A 20,845-nucleotide genomic window follows, 5' to 3' on the forward strand; every position below is an offset into this window, starting at 1 on the left:
GGGGGGGGGGCCTTTATGTGGACAGCTACACCAGTCGCGGAGCTGACACCCCTCTGACAGGCACCTGGGTAGGACAACGGGGAGAGAGGAGCGTGGAGCTGGGAGGAGGAAGGGGAGGGGGGCGGAGGTTAGTGGGGGTGGAGTGATGAGGCCTCGGGGCTCTGTCATTAGGTTGGTGGTGGAAAGGAAGATGACTGCCCCGAGGACAGAGGAGCGACAGGTCCCCGTGGGACAGAGACCGCAACCTCTCATTCCCCTGGGTCTGCACCGGTACTGGTGGGACATGTCAGTCTGTTAGCCCCCCCTGCTTCAACACGCTCACATAACCTCTGGCTATGGGCGAGCTCCAGGAGTCTAACCTGCAGAGAGAGAGAGTGTGTGTGTGTGTATTTGTGTGTGTGTGTGTGTGTGTGTAAGCAACAGAGAGGCAGAGCCTGAAAGAGAGAGGCGTAGAGAGCATATCCATGTAGTGCATGGACCCTCCTTTGCCATTGTTTCTGCGTGTGTGTGCTTCAGCTGCACCTCAGCTCTGCCTCTTCCCCTTCATTTATCATTCTGCAGCATAAAGTGCTGCCACAGCATTATAGAAACAGCTGCTTTTTTCAGACATCCAGAGAGAATGGGCTGCTCTCCGGCACACAAAGACACTCCTGGCCCTAAAGAGAGTGTAAAATTGGTGGGTGAATACAAACCTTTTTCCTTGCTGAGAGGGCTGACCACGGGTGTCACTGTGGCGGCAGACATTGTCATTGCAACTGAAGACAAATAAGGATCCATATCGGCCCAGTCATGTGTACAAAGAGTGGCAGGGGCACCGGAGAGATCGGCCTTGTTCTCATCCAAATATGCATAACTACAGCTGCTGCCGCATCACGCTCTCTTGAGAATTCATATGAGGCCGTTTAACCGGGCCTTGCATGTATGAGTCGTCCGAGTCGAGGCACCTGTATCTCCCTGCTCTCCACTACAATACAATGTCAATTTATTGAGTCCTGCGCTAAAGCAAAGGGAAAACAAACCATGTCAGTGCTCTTTTAGGGGGTCATAATGCAGTCACTAAAGGGCTGCGGTAAGTCCACTGAGCTGTCTGGAGCTAGGCGCCGCAGGGCCATGCAGATACACTGTCGGTTGGTTTGTAGAGACCAGGCGTGCCGTGCCATGCTTCACCATTCCATTCTGCCTTAAAGGCTCCACGTGGAGAAAAGGGAATTTTGTCGAACCTGTTCTCTTCCAGCTGGAGAGATGAGATTTTACACTCCGCCAAACACACGACAGAGAAATGCTCAGCGTGTGTGTGTGTGTGTCTGTGTGTGTGTGTGTGTGTGTGTGTGTGTGTGTGTGGCTGTGTGGGAAAGACAGAGTAAAGTAGAGAGAATGAGCAGAGGAGGCATCAGACAAACTCCTCTGCCAGACCTCCTGGGGCAAAATGCATGCTTGAATACTTTAGGACATGAACAAAATAGTTTCACAGTAACATTAGCTGCTACGATGGAGAGAGAATTTCCCTTTCAAGATTAAAGACGCAAACATGCACGTACACAAAGCAGGTTGCAGCAAGTCCAGACAATTCATTTATTGTTCTTTTAGAGTTATTTGTACCTAGTGTGGAATGTACACCGTAGATGATAATGATGAAATCATCCACAGAAATGTTTTGTACTGCGGTTGTTTTTTTTAAAGCTAAAGAGTAGAACAACAACTTTGTTCTACATATTTCAGATGTGAGAATGAGCGTTGTGTATCCATGACCATAGATATAGGAACCACAGTTCTGCAAGACAGAAATGGCAAATAACATCAGAAATATATATGTAGAGACTAAATTATTTTAAAGTATAGCTTTTATCAACAAGTATTCACATACATTACTTAAGTAAAAGCAGCAATACTGCAAAACAAAAAAAAACTCCAGCATTGAAAATGCAATTTGAAAGGTGCATAAATATTTTAAGCAAAATTTACTTAAAATATCACAAATCAAAGTACTCATAATTCAAATATACAGCTTCCGTGTTTGTTATACCATTGCATTTTATATTATTGGATTATTAGTAGCATTTTACTCAACCTGGTCAAGGTGGAGCAAATTAACTGTGCTCTTGGGTAGATTAAACAATGCATCATGATTTATAACCTCATCATATGTTTTGTATTTCAAATCAGTAAAATAAATAGTAACTAAAGCTGTAGGGGAGTAAAACGTTTCCTCTTTGAATTGTAGTGGTGCAGAGGTGGCATTAAAAGGAAATGACTTAAATAAAGTGAATTAATTTAGTTCCACCACTCGCTCGTTTGTAGCCAACACTAAGGGTAAAACAGCCCCGTTTTTTAATTGTATTTCAGACATAACAGTTATCGGTCTTGCATCTGTGAATATGTGTGAATATAAAAATGGAAACCATGAACATAAAATCCAAGTATCAGAAATCAGTATCTAATTTTGAATGGAAATAAATAGTACTGCAGTGGAAGTGTGCAATTGGATGACTTTTACCAACATGTACTGTATGTGTCCTGGCAGAGCTGAATTTTACAAATATCTCAATCTTCATTTCATTGCGTCCAAGGTAACTAAAGAGAGACCCGTGGTGGGTGGAATGGGGAGCATTTGGCATTTTGGTGAACACAGTGTGAGTCTTCAGTAAAGCTGGAGATCTTTTTTCTTTTTTTTTTTTAATTCTTCTAATATAAATTCATCACTTTTATGTTTGACTCTCTCAGTCAGACACTCTTAAATCAAACCAATTGGGAAAGAGTGTATTAAAAAAAATAATAATGACGATTCAAAATTACTTTTCCCTCCCTGTCGACCCTCAGCCCCCTGGAATTTGTAGGTGGTCTCAATAATGTAGCTGATGGTCTTTAGTGAAACAGCAGGATTTTGGTTTGCTCTGCGGTGTATGTGCGCCCCTCTGTCTGTTTGACACATTCCAACACTGCACCCCTCTCCAAGGCTCCTAACTACCAGCCAGTCGCCATGGTTACAGCCATACATCCATGCCAGCCCTTCACACTCAAAGACATATTTGTTTGGCTAGTGTAGCTACGTTCCTGACAAAAAAACACAGCTTTTTAGCATAACACCTGCTAATCTTGGGATTTAGCTCTTTGAAGAGGATTGCTGATCAGAAATTCAAATATATTATTTGAATGCTAATCTGAATGTTAATCCCTGGCCCCCGGGTCTTAAAGCATCCTGTCTTTCAATAACAATGTTTATTTTTCATTTGCTTTCCCTTTTTTTTTTTCATTTTCTCTCACCCCCTTCCCCTTCCACCCCTTATTTAGATCTGTAATCTATTCCCTCAAGGATAATATAGGTGGAGTCATCTTTTAAAGTGTGTGGCAATTCAAGAGCATCTATGATTTAGATGCTCGAAGAGAGACGCATTATTATCATTCGTTCTGATGAGAATTAAAGTTGATGGTTAAGGTTGCACGGGATGAAACGTGATGTATCCTACCACAGTCCTTTACATGCCTCTATTCTCTGATTTTCAGCCATGTCTTATTTTAAAAGTCTTGATATTTTCTTTAAAATTTCTTTGAAAGAAATGAGAATGAATATTGTTTCTCATGAAAAAAGGCAATACCGTGCTTCTTTTTTTTTTTTTCACATACTCATTCTACCTCTTGTCTATTTTCCTGGATGTTATCTGCATGGCTATGCATCTATGTATCTGTGTATCCGTGCGGCTGAACGTTAGCAACTACAGGAGATGAGTGGGTGGCTGATCTGGGAGGTTTGGATAAATAAATGCCAAAAAAGAAGTATATAATGATAATGAAAGACAGACCAAACCTAAACATATACATCCTTATAAAAACTACTCCTGCTTATTGACATATCTGAGTAGTGAACATGGTGTACATTACTCTATAATTGAGAACTGTATATCCTCATCCAGTGTGCAGACTCCTCACCGTGCTCGCTGCTCCTTTGATATCTGCTTCTATAGCGCTGACTTTTGTCTTGGCGAAGACACACAGAGAGAGAATCAAGGGCAGCAGGATCACACACACATGAATCCGGATCATGTGAACAACGTCTAATTCCTGGTTGCCTCACATTCTCTCCCTCCAAACTAATTTTGGGCTTAGACTGAATCTCTGGTAAGTAAACAGTAACCCCCCCCCCCCTTTTCCTCATGCAACCAGCCTCCATCACAATGATCTCCAGATCATCTCTGTCCATTAAAACCTCGGCAAACACTTTACTTCACACCAATATACTAAAGATTGGAGGAAGGGCAGAAGGGGGGGGGGGGGGGGGGGGGGCACACAAGTGCGTCTTTTTTCAGTCTTTCCCAGATTGTCTCTCTTTCTCCTCTTCTGCCTATTAATCCAGTATCTTTCAGACCTGGTAAACTCCTCAAGATGGACATTGCTTGGTTCAGGGTGGAAAGGGGTCAAGCTCCATTGGCCTCTGCACAGAGCTGTGGAATTTTTCATTAGTGCACAGCTGGGTCACAAGTGGCTCCAAAGCCGTCTTAATATTGTGTAGGCCCACAGATTAGGAGCGGAGAAAAGAAGCCAAAGCGTGATGCTCTCCACCAGACCCTGTCTTTGCATATTTGCAGACTTGTGCTTTAGAACACCTCATATTACTGTTTGTTTTATTTCTTAGACCCAGAACCTCTGGGTCAATAGTAATTATAAAGCCCTCCAATCCAAATGTTGTTTTTTAACCATTCCAGCGCTGAATCTGTAAGATGAGTCCATTTATTTTCTTACAATAAAGAAAGTAAAGTATCTGAGCTCTGGTCAAAGCTTCTCGCACGTTTTCACTTCATGATTTAATCTAGTCTTTTAGAACGTATTGTTATTTGACTGGACATGAGATCATAGTTGTTTTTATTTCTCCAGGAGTGATATAAGCGCTCTGATTTGTAGTGAACTTCTGAATCACCCTCTCTCATCAAAAAAAGGCACAAAAAAAAAAAAAATACAGGAATAAACCTGTGTATCTGTGGGCAGTTATAGCCAGCCATAGCTGTATAACATGTGATAGCCATTACACTTATTGTAGCCATCACTCTCTTTGCTCTCCCAGCTCTTTCAGAAGCGGCAATCACTCGTGGTAGCCTCGTCGAGCGGGCCAAGCCCTTAATAGTGGGCTCTGCTCCACCTCACATAGATTAACTTGGAAGGGTCGGACAAACAGACACCCATGGAATTATTATTAAAATATATAAAATGGCTGCACGTGATTTTTAATGGGAGCTATCCCAGGCCCTGGTTCTTTGCTTTTACAGGGAGCGTGTTGTAAACATGTCACATCTCCAGCGGTGATGGCCCTCACAAACAGCTTACTGGAGTAACGAAAAGGCCGAGCTAAGCACTTTATAGCAGCCTTGTAATTCACAACCTCCTAATTTATTTGTTCAAGGATCAAATAGGCTTTGAGAACAGGTAAAAAAAAAAAAAAAAAAAATAGTGGGAAAAAAGCCAAAATGAAAAAAAACACACATCTTTACAATCATAATTTCCTCACTGGTGTCACTGCACAGTGTATGCGACCAACGATATTTGTTCTGAGCTCTAAAAACGTAGTCTAGATGTGATGTTGCACTCATTTTACATACTCGGGAACACCAGCTGTCCAAACAGCATCATGTGTGCCTGCCTGCTTACTCTTGTATTTAGATGTGTACTTAGCCTCCTCTGCTGCCCAGTACACTGTCCTTTTCACTCCATGAGCTTTGTTCTACCTGTGTGGCGGAGGGAGGGCGGGGGGATTATTTCCATGCTGTTTCCCCAGTGACTCATTAGCAGATACATGCAAAGGAGAAGCAATGGGTCGCTTGATGCTGCAAGATAATTCTTAGCATACCGCTGTTGCTTTTAGAGCTTTGTATGAACATGCAGTATTGATTGTATTAAGCGTTATGTGTTTTTCTCATATCAATAGAGTACTGGCCATGAGAAACATTTGCTTTAAGGTATATATATGTGTGCGCTATTTGCATGTTTTTAGACTCAGAATACACATTAACACCACATTCCTTCTCAACTGTATTTCCGGTGTTGGGTAATCTGTGAAACACACAGCCCCTGGAATGAGATCATTTGAATAACGACTGAAGGGTTAGGATTTCTTTGTGCAGCTGTGCAGTATAGCGTTATGTACAAATATGACTGGGATCTCTGTCTGGCCGGGGGACTGGTCAGAGGAGCTGCACATTCCAGCACATAGGAGCTCATGCTGCCGTAGAAATGAAGTGGCCATATTTATTTTCACAATAGCCGACGTGTGGGATAGATGATCCTGGAGACATTTCGCCGCAGACTAACTGTAACCAGCATCTTTTTATAGATTCACTATAGCTCTGTTCAGCAGCTCTTACTAAGTGTGCTCCCTCTGAGATGTAGGGCAGGTGCACATGCATACACTAACCACGTCGAACACGTCTCGGCTATTATCTTCACTATGCCAAGTGCAATCAGCCCGTCTCGTTCCTCCCCTGTGAGCTCGCAGGCACCCGGTGCTGCGCTTCAGTGCGGGGAACAAGCAGAACCCTGTGGCCAGAGCTGTGTGATGAAGAAGGCACCTTTGGGCCATTAGTGGTGTACACATCTCCCGTTAATGTGTTTTACTTTTACCTGCTGGGAGTTTAATTAAAAAACAAAGAGCCTCAATTTAAAGGCCATTATTATGCTAATGTAGTAAGCACGAGATGGTGATTAAGCAGCTTTTAGAGCTGACTGGAGCTGGCCCTTGGGAGCAGAAGGATGGCACTTTTTATTTGGCTTCATTACTCTCCATGAATCTATGCTCCAAAGAGAAATGCTGATACTATGAAACAAGGTCAGCTACTGAGATCATTTATGAAGACAGTATTATCACTACCACTTTTTTTTTTTTTTTGCACATTACTACTCATGCAGACTGAAAGTTTGTTTTAACCTTCTCACAGAGGAAGGATGAACGGTTATGTGCCTTAGCTGGATTTATATAAATATGCAAATCCCACGTGTTAAAGCACAACTTTCTTTTGGGGTGCACTTTTATCATCAGCCCCTCTGCAAGCAATCAAACGCTCATATTAGCCAATTCCAGGTTGCTATTTTTAGGCCAGTGTGGTCAACATGTAGTGTCTGCTGCATGAAGAGGACAACAGGGCCGTACATAACAAAGTAATTTTCCTGATGTTGAGACAAAGTTGAAAAGGTTTTTGCCGTCGTTCATCCAAAACATCTGGGCATCAAATGTTTTCCTCTTTGACCGAAGCTCTTGATACTGTTGCTAAGAACCAATTTTCACACACTGAGGCGTGTCTCATGAGAGCCGCTCAACAATTGGGAGACCTCTGGTGCCTCTGGTGTGAGACAGATCCGTTTGTTGTCATTCCAGACAACAAACAGAACAAGATTCCACCCAAAAATTTGGACAACAAATGAGCTGCTCATTAAATAAAAGCATTTGGTTGTGAAAAAGTGTGAAAACTTTAAAACGGTACTTTTTGACAATTTAAAAACGTACGTTACGGCTTGTTCTGTACAAGAACCAAACTGTAAAAACGACAAGTTGCGGTTTTACACGGGCTTATGTGCCAGTCTATTTGTGGTTACATAGGTAGTTTTAGAGGTGCTGCTAAGAGAGAGCCAGCTCTGCATTTCTGGTCTTTATGCTAAGCTAAGCTAACGAGCTGAACTTAGATTTACCAGACAAACATGAGAGAAATGTTGAACTATGTCTTGAAAGTTTTTACAGTTTTTACATACCTGTTTGCCCCCCGTTTTCAGTCTTTATGCTAAGCTAGGCTGCCCAGCTAAACTTATATTTACCGGAAAAATATGAGAGATATGTTATTCCTTGAAGGTTTTTACATACCTGTTTCCTCCTTTATTCAATCGTAATGCTAAGCTAAGTTAACCAGCTGCTGGCAGTAGCAGTAGCCAGCAGCTGGTTAGCTTAGCTGACAGACATTAAATTGATTTTCTCATCTAACTCAGCGAGACAGTGTATTTCCCCCGAATGTCAAACAATTTGTTTAACTCTCACATCTGATCTACAAGCAAAGAAACCTTCCAAATTCCAGTTTGATCCCAGATGTATCCGAGATGTAGACAGTAAAAAAAAACAAAAACTGGAAACATCGAGCGTGCACAGCTGACCGATTGCTCCACATGCCCTCCATCCTGTCCGGAGGCCCTTGTCTGACCTGCCTCCCAGGCCTCATCTCTCACCTCCGCAATGATTGGCATGGCCACAGGTTTCCTGCCCAAACACGAGAGCCTATCTTCAAAGTAATAGCTTACAGCTGCTGCCTGGATAATCCTCATCCCCTCTGTCTTTGAAGGGATGCCGTGACATAATAGCCCCGGCTATTCTTCCCTAAATTGTTATGGTATTTCTCCAAGCGTTGTTCAATAGCGAAAGGGGAGTAGGTGAGACTGTTGCACGTGTTGCTAAATGTAGCATGATTATCAAGAGCCATAAGCAGCTCCGTGCCCCCCCCCCCCAAAAAAAAAACACCCCATCCCACCCCACCCCTCCCCCCGTCTCTCTCTCTTATTCTTCTGGCTTCTTTTATCCCACCCAGTCCTCTTGATGCTTATCACTGCGGCAGAAGCATTAAATGTAATGTCTGTAGAAGGGAAATCATTGGCAACATGTGGTGAGAGCTTAAGATGTTGTCACACTTTAAGTTGCCCATAATCTGTTCAAAGGGAGAGTGCAGTTCTCCAAAGTGCCTGGAAAAAGGGGGGTGGGAGAGAAGAAGAGCAGCAGAGAGGGCAAAGTCTCTCAGCTGCACTTGGCTCGGCTGAAGTGTTCATCAGACAAATAACTGTCGGTCCCTGTTGGCTTTTGTCTTCTTCGTGGTGCTCTTTTTATTTTTTGTCTTGCATTTGCTAAAAACACAGCTTGTAGTGTTACAAGCCTCAACAGTGCGATAATCTGTCTCGGGGAGGGAGAGACAACCATAGATAACGTAAGAAAGGACAGACAAGGGATTACAGGTATGTGGACACAGGATTAAAACGAGGGACGTAATGATTCCTGTGGGAGAGAGGTATATGTGCTGAGATGGACTCTTTTCATTTATGAGTCCAGTTCTGGGGAGGCCTGGGTAAATATTGACAGTTCTTTCTGCTTGAGATGCAGCCATTGATCCACACAGGAGGGGTCTCATCACTTGATCTGTGCGCTCAGGTGTGGGAGGAGGGAGAGCGAGAGCTGGGACGCGGCTTGTCGTGCTGGTGGTCCTCTTTGTGGTGTCTTTTATAAACAGACTATAGCTTAAAGGTGCTGATCGGCCTGCCTCTGCGACACCGGGAGTCGTGTTACCGGAGCAGCTGAACGCCCAGAAAGTGGATTTTAGGTGGATAGAGGTCTTAGTGTGATGGGTCACTGGGATCAAGTAGAGGCAGAAAGTGGTAAATGATCACCTAAATCACTTTAAGTCTGATTCCAGTCGCACCGACAGCTTCTTTGATATCTTTGATATCCCGGTAGAGCTTGACAAAAAGCTGTGAAATCTCCTTTCCAGCTAATGTTATCAGCAGCCCATGTCGTCCTGTTTTTCTATATATAAAATCATCATTTACATCCTCTCCTCTGTCTCCCGTTGGCATGCTGGCTCACTGGCCTGGTCCTCAAACCACTAATCAGGTAATGTTGGGGAGGTTGAATGGCGTGCCTCCCCCTGGTCAACCTTCACTGCTCACACAGTGGTGTTGTTTTAAAGAGCATTCTTTAGCAGCTGAACTTGGAAAGGTATTAAAGTGGGATTAGGCTCCTCCACAATCCACTGCTTGTGTCATTCAGGGAGTTTGTGTTCTCCTCTCCCCACTGCCACCTCCCCACTCCTCCTCTGTTTGATTGTGGCTAGCCGCAGGAGTGGGACTGACTGTGCCTTTCAAAGGAGAGGGGTAGGGTTAAATCCCTAGTCCACTGCTCCCTGCTAATTCTCCTTGTTCCTTAGAGAGGGATTTACTTCTGCTGCCAGCTTCTCAAAGGCCTTCTCTGCCCATCCGAAAAGTCGCCGTTGCCTTCCTGTGGAGGTGTGGTTGCCATAGAAGGGGCGTCATGCATGGCTATTCCATCTGAACCCCGCTGAGAATGGGGACCGGGGACTGAAAACAGGCAGAAAGTCCGGATTAGACCTGAGGACAAAGCAGGACAGGAAGATTCCAGAAGGGACGAATAGGAATTACAGCAGCAAAAATAATGCAAAGTGACAGAGAGGGGAAATAGAAAAATAATGGCTTACAAGATTAGACTCGGCGAGGAGAAAGAAGAAAGGAAAGAGGGCTGAATGAGAATGTTTTCATCTAGATGAGAAGATTTGAGAGAGCGGTCGTAGGTGAATGCAGAGTCCTGGACGTATCAAAACCGTGCTAACAAGTAATTTCCTCAACTTTTTTTGTGCTCTCTTTCTTAGCTTAAGCCGGCAATCATTAGCTAAACATTAGAGTTAGAGCTGGGAACTTGTCTTGACAGATTCATCACCTCCTTTCCCTGATCCCAGCATGTAACATGCTAATCCTCCTAAAAACTAGAAACAAGTCCCTGAATATTCAGTTTATCTTTGCAGATTTGAGTCAATGTGAAATTTCCTTCTTTTAATTTTTTTCCAGAATTTTTTTTTTTTTTATTATTTAAAGTGTTGCTCTTGTCTTTTATTTTTCAGTGACCAAACTTGGAGGTTTGTTTAGAAGATAGAGCCAGGCTGGCAGGTCACTTAAACGAGAGCCCTGCTTGTTTGAGATACATGCCAAAATTTCTTTTAGAAGGGATTATCCTGGAGGTTTTTCCATAGTTGAATAATAATCTTCTTAACTTATTGTAATAAATGAAAGATTAAAGGATTTTATGAACCCTCAGAGTGCTAGTTCTGATAGCTCTGTTGTTTCGCAGCTTCATGATGGTTAAACAGGAAATAAGATGCTTTAGCTGCCGCGTTCTGATCCAGATACAGGTCGTGATTTTGATTATAATGAATGGAATTAGTAAAATAACCTATTAATTGTTAGTGATGTAATTAAGATAACATAAAATGTAGCCTTGTTGATGCTGCTCTGATGAGCAATATCACAGTAATTATTTTAGAAAGCTGCACAGACAACAAAAACCACACTATCTTGTTTCCTGCAAGCATACAGCTGCTCACACACATGCACTTACATGTGTGAAACTGACTCATCCACACGCACACACACACACACACACACATACACAGTATCACTACTCAATCAGCACCTATAACAACATTACCATAACAAAACCATCCTTTGGTTTCCCTCCTCTCATATTTACACATTATATCCATCACTATCGCTCATCCCCATCCCGGACCAGCAGATGATGTCAACTGCTCCTCTCGCTGCCTCCCTGCCTCGCACAATGAAATAGATGTTCACCACAAATAGATAGGCGGCTGCCAGCTGTCTTCCAGACCAGGGCAAACAAAGAGGCCGCTAATAAATCCAGCTTTACGGCTGGACAAGATCAACCACACTCGCTGCCTTCCTCCTCCATTTAATGTGGCTTCTTCTGAACAACAGAGGACGAATTAAATGCCTCTCAGTCACCAATAAAACAATGCAAACATCTTCCTGAAAGGATATAAAAGAAGATGGAGGTGTTGTCTAGGAAATGATGATAGAGGCAGTCTTACACCATAGAGGCATGATATTAGACAGTCAGATGAGATATGAACAGACGAGAGGGCAGCCCAGTAGTCAGCAATGAATCACGTGTGCAATATGGTATCTGATGCATATAGAGCATCGTGGATATGAAAGAAATGTGTAAATTGCCAGCAAAGGCTTGATTGGGATCAGCAGAGTTTGGTGGTCACTGCACTAGAACGTTGAGCCAGCCTCTTTTTCAGATTTGTGAGAGGGTTTCGGTGCCCATGACTGAGCTCACTTGGAATGACAGGGGACGGGGGCCCACCCTAGAAATTTTAACAGATGAGCTGCTGCCAAAGGAGTCACCTCTTGGCTGCCCACAGGATCAGCCAGCCAACTTGACTCTTAGTCAAGAAAACCCCTGATGGTCAGCTGAAGTGAGGCTACGTGGCAGAATAAAGCCACACACCTCGCCAAAAGAAAAGCACTAAAAGTTTCACTCGGAGAGAATGTGTTGTTCTGCCTCTTAAAGGTTGTGTAGTCTCACTTTAAAAAAAATATAATTGTTACTTTTGCCAGAGTGAATTGTAGGGTAATGAAGAATGCTATAACATATCATAGTAAGAGCACAAGTAGCTTCACAGCGTTTAAAGTTTGCCACCATCAGCCACCAAAACGCCTGAGTGCGTTGAGCTGAGCAATGGAGCATTCAGTTTCTCATGAACTGAACTTTTCATATATATAATAATTGATGAACTATTTCCTCTTTCAGGAGTTACAGTGTTGCTTTAAACAACAACAACTCTCTCTGTCACCAGCACACCTACAACTGTTACTGTTTTTCCCGTTCAGGTTGTTTGCGACCAAGTGCAGCGGCTGCATGGAGAAAATCGCCCCCACAGAGTTTGTGATGCGCGCCCTGGAGTGCGTCTACCACCTAAACTGCTTCTGCTGCTGCGTGTGCGACCGCCAGCTGAGGAAGGGCGACGAGTTTGTCCTGAAGGAGGGTCAGCTGCTGTGCAAGATCGACTACGAGAGGGAGAAGGACTTACTCAGCTCGGTCAGCCCGGATGACTCAGACTCAGGTGAGCCCTCTGCACCCTCTCACACAAGAGCGAGAACAACACGGCGGTGCTATCATCGTATGGCACCGGGGTGTTGTATTCTGTATGCTCTGCTCCATCACAGTGGGAGCCAATATAGACATCCTCCATGATGGATCTGAATCTTACTGGTTGCAGCACTACAGTGTATTATCAACATAAAAAAACAAAAAAAAAAACACAACTGGTATTGATTTGTGCTTAAACCAGTTGCTAGGGGTTTTTCAGAGATGTTGCATGCAGCCCAGGCAGTAAAATGTTCTAACTCAGCTCCATCTGCAGCTTTTCAATGGCTGATTTTGTAGCATTTTAATTCAAGCAGGGAGCGGAGGTTTATGATACAGTAGGAAGTGGAAACAGGACGAAGCCAAGCCACCCCGTATTAATGGCTCTCTATGCGTGGGCAGGATCTGGTTCTGGAAAGAATTAAATCACTGTATCATGGTGAGTGACAGAGGGATTTGGGGCCTTTCTACAGAAAAGCCTGCGCCTCCACTCTTATCAGCTCTAGTGTTCCTCGCCTATAGCCTCCACACACAATGAGGCATCTCGCCAAGCCTCACTGTTCACTACCATCTGGCTCACATTTAGACACGCACAAAAGCGGGGAATTTGTCAAATACATCTGTGCCTGTGTCAACTTTTGTCAACTTGTGGGAATATTTGCTCTGCGTCATCCTCATTCAGTTGTGTCCCAGTGTATCGCGCAGGCATGTCTTTTTTTTTTTTTTTTTGTGCGCCTCTCCGAATTTCAAGATGGAGAAAATGTTGACATGAACAGAGGTTAACCTCGGCATGTGGCAGATGAAATGTAGGTTTTCGGCAGAGAAATGTAGATACACATCGGAACCAGATGACATGAAGCACTGAGCCATCATGTGTGTGCCTCTGCTTGTAGCCACCAGACCTCAAAATCATTAGGGTTCGTTAACAGCACTGCTGCTTCTGATTTGGAGACACATGAAGTGATAATTGAGGTTTTTCTTATTCATTCATTTGTTGTTCACGTTATGTTAGCATAACTTTGTGGCTTCACTGCAAAGTGATATTGAAATGCATAAATTTAGAAGTGACATATTTCACAACAAGTCATCAGCCCAAGTCTTCAGTGACAACAATTGAAACTATGTTAAAAAAATTAAAGTGATGAAAGTATAACTTATTAATTTGCCATTAATAGTGTTCGCATTCGGCTGTTGTCTGAAAACCAACAAGTTTCACAATGTTTTCATGCATTTTTCAGTAAAGAAATATTTATGATCATTACAAAAATTTTGAGAAATCCTCTGAGTGAAATGAATAGCTCTGGGAGAGTATTGAGTGTGTAGTTATTGTTTTTGATAACTGGAAACAGCTAGCTGGTTTTAATCTAAAAAATAAACCTACAAACATATCTCAGAAATCTAATAAAAACCAAGTTATTATTTTGTTTTAATGCCACGTTGTAGGCTAGAAGCATAAACATCGCACCAATATTACTACCCAAAACTGTAATATCCTGCTGCTGCTGCTGCGGCTGCTGCTGCTGCTGCTAGTAAAAATCTAGCAACCCATATATATTTTGTCATTATTTTAAGGTCTAAAACCGAGCAAAAATTTCATTTTCTTGCTGTGTCATGGGAGATGCATTTCTCATATGTGCTCGTGTTGGCTTTTCCGTGTTGTACTTGATGGAGTATTCTTATCAGAGATTGATTTAGTGTAAATCAGACAAAGCTGAGGGCAATAAATTACAAGTGACGCAGTGTCCAGTTCAGTGACAAATGTGCATATTTCATTGTGCTCTCCAAGCAAGAGCCATAAGACTTCTGTAAGTCTAATCGTACATGTGGCCCTTTCCTTTTTGTAATAAATTGATAACAAAGTATCAAAAACACATGTGTCTCCTTTGATTATGCACTTGTGGTGTGTGAATCTCCTGGAATGGGGAAGAGCGAAAATATATTTATCAGCAGACTGTCACTGACTAAAAGGGTGTAGTCAGTTCAAGCTCGTGCTGATCATACAGAGAAATGACTTTCTCTCTGCAGAAAAAAGTGACGATGAGGAGTTGGACATCAAGCCAGAGAAAGGCATAGGAGGCCAGGGGAAGGGGGATGACGGGAAGGATCCCAGGAGGCCCAAGAGACCACGAACCATCCTGACCACTCAACAGAGACGCGCCTTCAAGGCCTCCTTTGAGGTGTCCTCGAAACCCTGCAGAAAGGTAACTCAAAGCTTAAATAATCTTCTATGACAAAGTGAGGAAAATTTAGCAACTTCTTTTTTTTTTTTTCAATATTCTCTGGTCTGCATTTGGAGCAATGAACACATGGAGATTTGGATGCCGACCACGAGCCCTACAGTAGTTTCACAAATAAAATTCTCAAATTAAAAAAATCTCCCCCACCTCAGAGCCGAGCTTTGAAGTGGCAAGCAGCATTCTGTTCTGTGTTAACCGAGGCAGGCTGTTGTAACGCAGTCCGCCTGCACCAAATGTCATACTGAGATAGGAGCACTGCCTCTATAGCCCTGGCCCTAAAAACAGGCGCTGCACCCGGTCCAAAGCTTTGAAGAGGCAATAACCAAGACGTCCAAAAAGACCACTGCATTCATTCAACGTTCAGTGAAATCAAAGAGGCAATGTGCCTGTTGGGAAATGTATCAGATGTGTTCAGGAGGAAAGAAAAAAGTAGTTTTTAATGTTGTGAAGTGTTTTGGTTTTTTTGTGTGTGTGACGCTGGAAATCTTTTGTCTGGATGTGTTCAGGTGAGGGAGACGCTGGCTGCGGAGACAGGACTCAGTGTTCGGGTGGTCCAGGTGTGGTTTCAGAACCAGAGAGCTAAGGTGAGAGCAGCAAACGCAGGAGACGTTAGATTTTTTTTCCGCATACAACAGCCTTATTCCATCTTAAGAGTCCAGCTAATAAATCACTACAACTATGTGTGTTAAATTTATCACTGCATTCCTTTCACAAATGTAAAAAAAAAAAAAAAAAAAAAAAAAAAGAGCAAGGAGTTGCAACTGTAGCTCACTCTTGCATTAAATGTCTACACCCTCCCCTTTTCTGATTATTATCTCATGAAAACCTTTGATACTTTACAATGAAGTGCACTCAGATACAGATTTTACACAGTTCATTCGAGGGTGAACAGCGAGGAGCATCCTTTTTAAATTAAAGAGTGCATGTTAGTTTTGGGAGTTCTTCACAACTTTGACTCCTTCGTTTCAGATGAAGAAGTTGGCAAGAAGACAGCAGCAACAACAAGAACAACAGAATTCTCAGAGACTTGGCCAAGGTAACGATGTTGTACATACCCTGCAGACACAATGGAGGCTCATTGTCTCAAAGCTCTTTCTCTGGGAGGTGTTTAGCTGCATATTTACTGCATTTCGCATATTTCTCATTTACATTTTTCTGAATTTTTACAGCCCCCTTTCCACTCAGAAATTTGTTCCCTTACCTGGATGTCTTAAGTTTCACCGTGCAGAATGATGTATGTGCAGAGTTTGACACCAGAAGGCTGTTTTCACATTCATCTGCTTAAGGGCGAAAGTGTCTCTGTGCTCGTCTAAAATCCCAGTTTAAGGCGTGTATGTACGGGCATGATTTTGTTATATCACAAACACAAGGCAGCCAATCAGTATCAAATGTGCACCTTAAAGAAATGTGATATAGAGACATATTCATAGATTCTGCATTTTTCAATGAGGGAGAATGAGTAGATGTCATTTTAAGAATTCTTCCAAGTTAATTGAATAGTTTTATGGAACAAAAAAAAAAACAAACACAAATAAATAGTTAAAGCAGAGAATTTTTGTCTGGTGTGGCCCTTTAAATGTTCTTTGTTTCATAGCAATGCATTGTTTTAAATGTTGACACCAAGCTTGTTAGAAGCTGTACATGAGGACTTCTTCCTGGTGACTGCTAAACATGATCGAAATACCACGGTAGACACTGAATCTGAGAATATGAGCTTCTTGTGTATAGAGATTACAAATATGTCATTGTATAAACAAAAACATTTCACATCGAAAGGAAGGTGGGAATTCATTTTGGCAGCCAAACGAAATGAATGGCAGACATCATTGATTTTGTGGCTCCGGTGATGAAGCCACAGGAGCTTTGTGTCCATCTCACCCAGTCGGTTAGCCAACAGCAGTGTTTGTGAAGGGGATTGTGGGAGAAGCCACAGGAAAGACTACTGTAGGTTACCATGGAAATCGTACAAGGCAAGCAATCCAGGTTATTGTAGCTATTTCAAAAGCACCAAGCTACCTTCATTTCTTTTTTTTTATCACTCTCACTATCACATTTTTTGGTTCTGCGAAACTGTAACTCAGATTCAGGTGAGCTTGTGAAATCCCCAGGTGTTAAAGGGAATCTACACATCATTGGTTTTTCCCCTGTTCAGCCCCACCTGTCTGTGTGTATCCACTGTGCGTGGCTGCAGTTACATTCTGCAGATTCATCCCGAGGTTTTTTTTTCTAATGGTTTCCCCTGTTGGTTCTCTCTCTTTGTTTTGCAGAGGTGATGTCCAATCGGATGGAGGGGATGATGAACTCCTTCACACCGCTGGCTCCGCCGCAGCAGCAGCTGGTCGCCATGGATCAGAACGGTTACAGCACAGACCCGTTCCAACAGGGGCTCACCCCCCCACAGATGCCCGGGGACCACATGAACCCATATGGTGAGCAATCCACCAGCTCCCACCCCCTCCAGCCATTCCCCGCAAAAAAACACCCACTCCTGCTCTCAAAACACACACATGCCTGTCCCTTGATCAACCTCGTAGCTCCCCAGTGTGGGACATGTGTTCGGGCCACAGCCCTCCTGATTTAAGCCGCTCACAGAGACGTACGAGCAGCTTCTCCTCCCACATGAGATAACACAAGCATTCTCATAAGCTATTAGGTTTTGAAGTTCATTTTCAAATCGTTTTAATAAGGTTTTAACTCTCCGCCTCCAGTTCTGAGATCTGCCCCGTTACTAATGATGTTTTCCAATGTTGGTAAAAACATGTGGTCGATGTGGACAGCTTGAGATAAAGTGCAATCCCAACAATGATTGAGGGTTGTGTGAACTAATGAATCAGAATGGGAAAATAACAAGTCTCAGATTTCTGTGTGATACAGGGAAGAATTAAAATGCGAACACGCAGGGGGAGAAAAAATCAGTCAATCAAGTGTTAGTCCACAGGATGTAACTGGAATAACACATTTCAGAGTGATGTCCTCAACAAGCCCCAAAGGGACCATTTCCCGAAGTTCATAACTTCCTTATAATTTGCCTCCATTTAGTTCTTCTCGCCAGTAAGAACCCAAATCCCCAGTCTCATCACTCTCCTTTGGTTTGGGGAAAAGAACAATATTGGCAAGGCATTAAAAGATATGTCTCAAAACACTGTCCCCATTTTGTGCAACACTATCATTAAGATCCAGAGTGTAATAAAGTTAACTATTCCCTCTAGAGAAATAACATGTTGAGGTTTTATGAAAGGCGTAAACAGTTGCTATTAACCAGATCTTTTCGGAGGATGCCCCTTGTTTACATGCTCCCTCACAGACCACAATTGTCCCAGCGAGGGCAGCAAAAAGTGAGCTTTGATGATATCTAACAAAACAGTTCTCACAATTGTGATGACACACAACAGCAATTTCTCAAAGTGACTATTAGTAATTATAATTTCCCAGTGCTGCTATAAATCTCAAATACAAGATTGCATGGATTTCAGAGTCGGAGTCGGGTGTTGTTGTGTTTTGTTTTGTTTTTTTTTAAATGACACCTCTGCCACCGGATCCTGACGCCTATCTCCGCAATCGTCTCTCTCCATAGGTAATGATTCTGCATTCCATGACATAGACAGTGACACGTCTTTAACCAGCCTCAGTGACTGCTTCATGGCGTCGTCGGAAGTCAACTCCATGCAGGCCCGCGTGGGGAACCCCATCGACCGCCTCTACTCCATGCAGAACTCTTACTTTGCATCATGAAAGAGAGGAGCGAGGATCATCAGCACAGAATAAACTGCCCATCTCAACCTGAAGCGCGATGGCCAGGAGTTTCGACACTAACACGGACACGACACAAGAAACACTTCACCTTGCTGTGGCTCCTGGTTATGTGCGGAAGCTTACTCAAAGATAGTTAAAACCACTTGTTGTAGGACAGTGAAGATTCCTGGGGAAAAAGACTTAAATATTGTTAGAGATTATTTGGTCTGATTGTTTATCTGTCACAGGAGATATTCCTCCTTTTCTTTGTTCACTTAAAGAAAAACAAGTAGATATTGAAGCCACTGATTATTACACACTCGCAAACCAAATAACAGTGAATTTATACAGTGCATGATCAATTGTAAACTAAAACTTTTTGTAAGCCCCCCCTGGTTAAGATGTGGTGTTTGGACTGCTTCTTCTTTACACTACATGGATTTCCATGTTCACCGTTAGCATTTTGATCACTTTCAATAGGTTTAGATATTGTGTTAATAGTAAATAGGTGCAGCATGTCTGCAAGAGTGACTGTACATTTGTGTATGTATGAGAGTTTGTGGTGAGAAAGAATTGTTTAGAGGAGAAAAAAAAGAGGAGCATTTTGGTGGACAAGTAGGATCAGTGAAGTGTAAATACTTTCCCCAGGCAAATTGGATGTGCATGTTAAAAATGGAAACATTCTATTTATTTAACTATAACAGGCTCTTGAAGGTACATATTAAAACTGAAAAAGCTTTATTTAAAAAGGAGAGCATTTTTTTGTTGAGCAATTAGTGAGTTCATGAGTATCACAACTCATCTGTACGCCTTTTTAATATGAAGATTAACCCTTTTGTTTTTGTTTTGTTTTTTTTGTTTTTTGTTTTTCTTCAGCCAAGCTGTAAATGAGCAATGTTGCTATTTATTTCGTACAGACCATAAACCTTTTGTTGTCATTGTCATATGTGCATTCTCAAAATGTTAAAGTTGCTAATTGACCAAAGTTGACTGGTTTGATGAATAAACAATGTCTTTCTCCTGATAACATTAAATAAATGCCATTCAGTGATCATTCACATGGGGACATTTCAGATATCACCTGCTTCCCTGACTGATCCTCTAGCGCAGCAGCTCTACTTTGTGCTTAGTGCTACTGTAATTAGCAAATGTTAGCATGCTAACACCACTAAATGGTGAAAATACCTATTAAACGTCACCATGTTAGCATTGTTGTTGTGAGCATGTTTGCATGCTCCTGTTTATGTTTAGCTGTTCCTAACTACAGCCCATTAGAGCCATTAGCATGGTCGTTAACTGTTTGTCCCAACAGTGAGCACATCCTGGTGATTCACCTATCTTGGCTGTTCTTTGACTTCAACAGGTGAACTAATATCAGCATCTTGTAACCTTGCCAGTGTGTGACTGGTCTGCAAGAGAATGAGGACACTGAGCCAAAAAACATGAACATGTAGTATGGGTGAGGTCGGAAAAAAAAAAGTTCAGGTGACATACCAGTACAGCTGCACGAGCTAGCGAGCGCGGCCCCACCTATAACCTCAGGGCTTGTCGGGCGGTTTTTTGAAAGTACCATCTGGGTGCTCCTTCATCTCCCTGACAGCTCCTCAATGTGGCCAGGCAAGCTTCCACCTCTGTGTAGTAACGTGACTATGCAAATAAGCATTTGGGATGTTCCATGTATCTATGACTCAATATGTTTTTAATGTCATACTCATGACAGGGTTTAATAATCCTGCCTGCTATTCCTGAGCTGGAGGAGCACATAAAATTGTCAAATCTGGGAAGGTGTAGAGTATGAGCGCAGTGCGGTGTATGTATGTCTCTATCTATATCAGGTCTTCAATCTGACAGCCAGGTGTTGGACTTGTTGGCAAGGTTACACTGCCATTTATCTTCACTTGTCACAGTAGGTGAATATTCCTAGAAGCACTGCACAGTGACATCATTTTAGTGTGGAATCTGATTGGATGAGATTTGTTTAACAATTGAAATTACTGAAAAATGTATCAAACCAAATGGACTCAAAAATTAGTTTATGACTTTTTGTTTCTTTTCCTTGTTGCCTGTAGTTTGTTTGAACGAGATTTTAAAAAAAAACTGTGAAGTTGAATAGAAAACAGGAAATAGTGCGTGTCTATAAGCAAGACTTATAAGGACAATGAACACGTCTGCGTCAGGTTTCTATGTG

At 42.5% G+C, this 20,845-nt stretch overlaps 1 protein-coding gene across 5 annotated transcripts in view; it reads left to right on the forward strand.

The window, feature by feature from the left end:
• Window positions 1–19,730, forward strand: part of lmx1bb (LIM homeobox transcription factor 1, beta b) — a 59,811-nt gene extending 40,081 nt beyond the window's left edge. For all 5 annotated transcript variants that reach the window (XM_087170348.1, XM_023393875.2, XM_023393872.2 and 2 more), the window contains 6 exons: window positions 12,433–12,665; window positions 14,714–14,889; window positions 15,432–15,509; window positions 15,895–15,961; window positions 17,193–17,354; window positions 18,500–19,730. In XM_087170348.1, the coding sequence (XP_087026474.1) occupies window positions 12,433–12,665; window positions 14,714–14,889; window positions 15,432–15,509; window positions 15,895–15,961; window positions 17,193–17,354; window positions 18,500–18,657 (874 nt within the window). In that variant the 3' untranslated portion in view covers window positions 18,658–19,730. The remainder of the gene's footprint in view (window positions 1–12,432; window positions 12,666–14,713; window positions 14,890–15,431; window positions 15,510–15,894; window positions 15,962–17,192; window positions 17,355–18,499) is intronic.
• Window positions 19,731–20,845: the final 1,115 nt, after the last annotated feature.

Source organism: Seriola lalandi, unplaced genomic scaffold (assembly GCF_002814215.2).
Source record: "Seriola lalandi dorsalis isolate HSWRI2012SDOR001 ecotype SW California unplaced genomic scaffold, Sedor1 jcf7180002054945, whole genome shotgun sequence".
Lineage (NCBI taxonomy): Eukaryota > Metazoa > Chordata > Actinopteri > Carangiformes > Carangidae > Seriola > Seriola lalandi.